Source organism: Hippocampus comes, unplaced genomic scaffold (genome assembly GCF_001891065.2).
Source record: "Hippocampus comes isolate QL1 unplaced genomic scaffold, H_comes_QL1_v1.1 scaffold122, whole genome shotgun sequence".
Taxonomy (NCBI): Eukaryota; Metazoa; Chordata; class Actinopteri; order Syngnathiformes; family Syngnathidae; genus Hippocampus; species Hippocampus comes.
The window spans coordinates 743,625-750,683 of NW_017842059.1; the positions used below are offsets into that span (position 1 = coordinate 743,625).

General features: G+C 40.8%; 1 protein-coding gene across 3 annotated transcripts in view; it reads left to right on the forward strand.

The window, feature by feature from the left end:
* hnf1ba (HNF1 homeobox Ba) overlaps positions 1 to 6,819 on the forward strand; it is a 25,632-nt gene extending 18,813 nt beyond the window's left edge. For 2 of the 3 annotated variants that reach the window (XM_019861475.1, XM_019861477.1), the window contains exons 8-10: positions 95 to 213; positions 2,508 to 2,552; positions 6,230 to 6,819. In XM_019861475.1, coding sequence (XP_019717034.1) covers positions 95 to 213; positions 2,508 to 2,552; positions 6,230 to 6,250 — 185 coding nt within the window. In that variant the 3' untranslated portion in view covers positions 6,251 to 6,819. The remainder of the gene's footprint in view (positions 1 to 94; positions 214 to 2,507; positions 2,553 to 6,229) is intronic. The other variant, XM_019861476.1, reaches the window with a different exon arrangement.
* Positions 6,820 to 7,059: the final 240 nt, after the last annotated feature.

Consider the following 7,059-nt stretch of genomic DNA (forward strand, 5'->3'; position numbering starts at 1 on the left):
ACACACACACATACATATGCTGTATACGGTACATTCTACTTTTGCTCCCATTCATTCTAAATGGAAGCTTTTTTTTTTTCGCATCTCCCTGCAGTGTACCCTCACAAGCAGGAGCCGCCGCAATATTCTCACCCGTCTCGCTTCCCGTCGGCCATGGTGGTGACGGACGCCAACACCATCGGTACACTCGGCTCCATGACGCCCAGCAAGACGGTCAGTGTCGACACCAAAAAATGTCACGTGTGCACACTCTACACTTCCTCTCACAGCGCCCACCTCATGATCATGTCGCTATTCACGGGTACGAAGCTATTACTTTGCTTTATTTCACATCATAACAATATTAACCCCCTCAAAAAATCCCTACAAAAAATACAAGCACAATAATTAACATCCTAACACGCCAATGGTTTATGCAAAAAAAAAAAAACACAGCTCACACTTTTATGGGAAATCTTTGCACAGGGCTGGGACGTGGGCCAAGGAAGAACTATTTGACTTTTTTTCTTAGAAATACAGCTCTGGAAAACATTAGGAGATTAAAAACAACAAATACAGTGAATCTTTTTTCGCCATATTTTTCTTTTTTTTAATTAACAATGTATATGTGAGGAATTTGTGATGGTTGTCAATTTTTTATTGAATAAACCAAACATGCTCATTTGTCTAAAACACAAAAAGTTCCTACAAAGAGCAAAATCAATAATCTTGCAATGGTCACTTTTTCCAGATCTGTATATATTTCTATTTCTATTTTTTTGCGATACCAAATTGAAAGAATGTATTTTTTTCTTTTTTTGAATGTTTTATAATAAGATTTTTCATCATGTCAAAGTTATTTTGATATGTTTTGAAGACATTATTACACATAAAATAGATTTAGATGATAGATGCAATTAGATTTTTTTTACAAGACTTCTCCTCCGTGCATATTTTGAAGAGGTTACCTACATGTAAAAATGCTATATTAAAAAGAGGTTCAATAAATAATAAGTGGATTACTTTTCTTCAAACATAATACAAAAAAACCATACTTCCTTCAAAACATTTAAAAAAAGCATTAAAAAAAATCTCTCTCTCATCAATTATTGAAAGAAACACAAATAAATATACAATGTTTTTTGTTTAAATAAAGTTTTTTTTAAATACATGACTGTATCAAGAAAATAACTGTTAGGAAAAAAACAACATAAAAAATGGTCCGCACGTTTGTCTCGCAGTGCAGAGGTGTAAGATTTGATTCCGGGCTTCGACCTTCCTGTGTGGAGTTTGCATGTTCTCCCCGTGCCTGCGTGGGTTTTCTCCGGGTACTCTAGTCCCCCCCCCCCACCCCCCACACACACGTTCTAAAAACTTAATCCCAGGTGTGATGGTGTGTGTGAATGTTTGTCTTTGTGTGCCCTGCGATTGGCTGGCGACCACTTCAGGGTGCTGCCCACAGACAGCTCAAATAGATTCCAGCACGCCTGCAACCCTCGTGAGGGTAAGCGGATTAGAAAATGGATGGACATTCAATATTTTTTTTCAATGGTTTTCTTTCAAAAAAAATAATAATAATCGTATTTGTTTTTATGGAAAATACGTTTAGAAAGGAGATTTAAAAAAATACATCCATCCATCCATTTTCCAAACCCACTTTATCCTCACAAGGGTCGGTGCTGCAGCCTATCCCAGCTGTCTTCGGGCAGTAGGCAGGGGACACCCTGAACTGGTTGCCAGTCAATCGCATAGACGAACAACCATCCGCGCTCACAATCGTGTGATTGGGACAATTTGGAGTGTTCAATCAACCTCCCATGCATGTTTTTGGAATGTGGGAGGAAACCGGAGTACCTGGAGAAACACCCACGCAAGCACAGGGAGAACAAGCAAACTCCACACAGGAAGGCCGGAGCCGGAATCGAACACTGCGCCTCTGCACTGTGAGGTGGACGTGCTCACCAGTCAACCACTGTTCCGCCCTTAAAAAAATAAATGTAAACGTTTTTCAAATAACAAATGCAGTTAAAAATTAGACATGCAAAAACGATTATATTTATTTCATTTCAATGTGTCTTATTTCGTGTTTGAAATTTTATCCATGTCATCGGCATATTATGTTTTTTTGGAGACACTAGTTTATGTCCAATCTATTATGTTTATAAAATATCTAAAATATATTTGTTTGTCTTTCAATGGATGGTTAAATGTTTTTTTTTAAATTTTTTTTAGGATTCTTTTGCCCATGTCCTCTTATTTTCATGCATTTATTAATTTACATTGCCCTTATTTTCTCAGCGACTAACACAAATTCAAATATAGTGGATACATTGACAGATTTTTTTTTTAATTCTTTGAATTTCTTTTTTTTAAACGTAGTTTTGTTTTGTTTTGTTTTTCTGGCTCAACATTTTCCTTAATTTCTCACGCATCTTAGTGCGCGCTCACCCACAGACAGACTCATAAACACACCTAAAGTATTTTCCTATGATGGCGTGTTGACTTGTTGACTTCCTGTCACACATTAGGATGCTCCGGTAAACAAGATGGTGCAACTCGGGGGTCTCTCCTGGGTAAATACTTTGTTCTATTAGTCCAGTCAAGCCACACACACACGCACACACACACACACACACACACACACACACACACACACACACAAACATACTCCTCCGTCTTTCCATTTCCTGTCCAATCTGCGTCTCGTTCCTTGGAGCTGAACGTACGTTGATTGATGGCGGGAGGAAATGAGGCTCTTAATCCAACGTCTCAAGCTTGGTGTCATGCTACAGTAGATAGAAAGGAACAAATGGGGGAGGGTTAGCATTATCGACGGCTTACACATCTAAACTTGTTGAAACAAACATTCGAAACGCATTGTCAACATACAAAACTGATGTGAAATGTGAACGTCTAACCAAGTGGATAAATGAACATTTAATATCACTTTCGATTTTACTGAAGACTCATGGTGGTTTAGAGTTTGTGGAGTTTTTTCATTCTAAAATTGCACTCTGAACTTTCCGTCATATTGTGTAAAAGAGGCAATAACAGACGGCAAAGCGTATTATTGGCTTTTATTAACAGCGCAATGCATTAATAAGGATCCCGGTCTGCTCAGCAACACTCGGTCGGGCAACATGATATCATGTATCTTTGTTCGTCTGTCTTTGCAGTGGATAGAAAAGGACTTCACATATCCCTGTTCAAATGCCAGCTTTTTGTTTTTTTTCCAGCCTGGAGTGGGACATTAGCAGTCAGTGTTAACACAGCATTAATTTCTACTTGCAAAAATAACGTCAGGAAAAGCCAGACGGACCAGCTCAACTTTATTCGGGTTTAAGCTGAGGTACTTTAAATGGGTGGCAGGTGTGTGCTCTCTCCCACGTAATGAGTTTGAATGTGACTGGGGAATTCAGAACACAGCCACCCCCGAGTTATGAGGGTGTGCACACATGTGCAAACACATTATTCATGTTTTCTTCTACTTCCCTTCTCAAAAAGCACTTTTTTTTCCCAATTCGGTTTCAGAGGTTATGGGCCATGTTAATGGCGTCATATTGGTCACACTTTTTTTTTTATATCACAAAACCCTTCGGTTGAACAGGGGTGTGTCGACTTTTTAAATCCACTGCAAACACGATTCCGTTGTAAGAATGAGAGTAATCCAGACTCTCTTTTAAAATGAAAAGACAAAAATGAGTCCGATGCCAAATTGACAGGTTGAAGTGCGCGCCGCTTCCTCTTTCGGCCTGTGGCCTGAAATGTCGTCGGTGCATTCACACGCTCAATTTCCCACGCTGAGCTAGGCTGAGCGCTTATGCGGCCATGCCGCGTGACAGATGGGGAGGGAGGGCAAAGGATAGAAGATTTAGACCAGTGAGTCCAATGTTTACCGTGGAAAAGATTCTCCACTAGATGCTCCTAATCCGACCATTATCATTTAAATTGTATAAAATAGACATTCGTTTGGATTTTCACTCAATAAGAAATGTGGAACCTTGCAAGGTTGATTTTCAACATTGAACTTGAAGCCAATGCTTATTAATGAAAAATTATAAAAGAAAAACAGAGGAAATAATTTCCTCTTACTTTCATTCCTGTAAATTGCTATGTAATAATCATAACAATAAGAATAAAATTGAAATCTAAATCTAAATACATAGGTTTTAAATGATGAAAGCGCGTAATAAAATCTAAAAGTTGGAAGTGTCTTCACCAAATAATTATCAAGAAATGAAGACTCATTACTTTTCATGCTTTTAAGTCTTTATGTTTTGAAATCAAACAATGGAATGTGATGAATGAAATTGTCAAAATATTCTTTCAAACTAAAGTAATAAAAGTGTAACCATTCCACTCATATTCAAATAATAAGCGAGATGTAGTATTTTTTTTCTATGGCTGGAAATTAAAATAATGATCGAGTGTAGTATCCATTTATAGACTGAACAGGGATTTACTTGTCATAGAAATATTGAAGTGCAGTCAAGTGCTTCTTTATACGGGCTGGCATTTATTTCAACAATTGGTTGGTGGGCCCTCCCAGGTATTTCATTATCATGGATCTCTTGGCCGGGCCGGGCTCACCTTCTTCTCATGACACTTTTTTTTTTTAACAACACTCCCTGTTTACCCACAAGGCCTCCATTATTGCCCCCTGACGCTGACCACTCCGCCCTGCGGCTCACCTTGTTATCAGCTGTTTGCGCCGCCAGCCAGGTCCAAATAAATTCCACAAACAATCCCAAACAGGCCCCATCTATTTGGTCAGGTGTGTGACAAAAGTACTCACACCGTGTAATCAAGTAGGAGTACAGATGCTTGTGTTAAAAAAATATACATACTCTCTCTCTCTCTAAACGCATCGATATATACATAGAGAGAGAGAGAGAGAGAGAGAGAGAGAGAGAGAGAGAGAGAGAGAGAGAGAGAGAGATTTAAAAGTAAAGCAAAGAAATAAAAACGATCTTACCAAAATTACTAAAAGAGCATACAGCACATGAACAAGATTTGGGGAAACATTATTTTTAAAACGCTTTAAGACCTTGACCAGCCATCCATCCATCCATTTTATGAACCGCTTTATCCTCACAAGGGTCGTGGGGGGTGCTGGAGCCTATCCCAGCCGTCTTCGCGCAGTAGGCGGGGGACACCCTGAACTGGTTGCCAACCAATCGCATAGACGAACAACCATTTGCGCTCACAATCACACCTAGGGACAATTTCGAGTGTTCAATCAACCTGCCATCCATGTTTTTGGAATGTGGAAGGAAACTGGAATACCCGGAGAAAACCGATGTAGGCCCGGGGAGAACATGCAAACTCCAAACAGGAAGGCCGGAGCTTGGATCGAACCCACGACCTCTGCACTGTGAGGTAGACACGCTACCCACTGGATCACCAGGCTACGACCTAGATCATATAAGCATGAATTTAAAAGCATTAAACTTTATTTGGAGGGTGGTGGGGGGCACTGTGGTTGACTGGTTAGCACGTCTATTGACTGGTTAGCAGCTCCAGCTCACATTGCAGACATGCAGGGTTCGATTCCCGCTCTGGCCTTCCTGTGTGGAGTTTGCATGTTCTCCCAGGTTTTCTCCGGGTATTCCGGTTTCCTCCTACATTCCAAACACATGCACTGTAGGTTAATAATCGAAATTTTCCTCGGCGTGATTGTGAGCGCAGATGGTTGTTCGTCTAAGTGTGCCCTGCGATTGTCTCGAAACCAGTTCAGGGTGTAGCCCACCTGCAGCCCGAAGACAGGTGGGATAGGCTCCAGCATGCTCACGACCCTCGTGAGGATAAGTGGATTAGAAAATGCTGCAGCCTGTCCCAGACATCACCCTGAACTGGTTGCCAGCCCATCGCAGATGTTTTGAGTCTTTAATTCTTAATTCAGTCATAAACCATTATTCACTCTGATAATAAAGCATACCAGAAAACCAATGGACCACATTATACACAAGTACAAAGGGAAAAAAATGCTTTTATAGGGGTCGAGTCATATAGTTGTGAGGTACTGAAGTGGGATTCACTTTATTCTGTTTAAAAGACGGCAGCATGCTGGATGAATGGTTAGCACGTCCATCTCACAGTTCTGAAGCATAGTTTGAATCCAGGTCCCAACCAGTCTTTGCTCCATGTTTGTTTCCATGAAAAAAAGTGGGACCGCTTTTGTACCCTCGAGCCTCAGTTTGTAAACCTTTGCCCTACTATTTCCCTCAAGTCTGCTGTTTTTCTTCCACAGTGTCCTCTTCAAGCGTGGTGAGAGCGTGTGCACCTGACTTCCTCGCTGCCCGGCAACCCCAGTGCATTTTTTCCTCTTTTTTTTTTTTTTTTTTTTTCCACCTTTCCCGCTTGCCCGTCACTGTGGCGACGGATGACGAATCGGGTGGGGGGGGGAAGCTGCCAAGAGGGGGGACGACCACACGGCAGCCATGGCTGAACGGACCGGAGTACCTGCCAGGCGAGGATCGGGGCTTATGTGTGTCGTCGCATGATTGAGCAGGACGTATGATTGGTTCGAGCAGTGTAAACCTTTTCACAGTGACGTCGCGCGTACTTCTGGGTGGCAGAAAACGGAACTTTCAACTTGTCAACAAATTCTGTCATGTCATTTGACCAAGGCAGAGGAACATGAATTTGAAAGAAGAGAGCAAATGGCTCAAATGATGATTTGGGACTTCTTCTCGAATGTGTGACGTGTCAGTCGAAAGATTTTTGTCTCAGATTATGATCATGGCCATTTAGCGATATAAAAGAAAAATAGACTACGATTATAAATAAAACATAGGTTATTTTGGACAAAACCATTACATATCGGTGCTCAGTATTTGATGACTGGTCTTCAGTCAGTCCTAATTTCCGAATGGAGGACCCGTAACCAGCATGATTATAAGGTCCCTCCAAAGTGAAAATTCAAGTATGTCTTGTAAATTTGACACACGAACAAGAAGAGTTTGATTCATTAAAAATTTCCAAAGTATATAAAATGAGGATTCAAAATCATGAAAAATCGAGCCGTTCTCTCCGCACCTAATTTGAACGTCCTGAAACCACAACTGTCGACTGTCTACT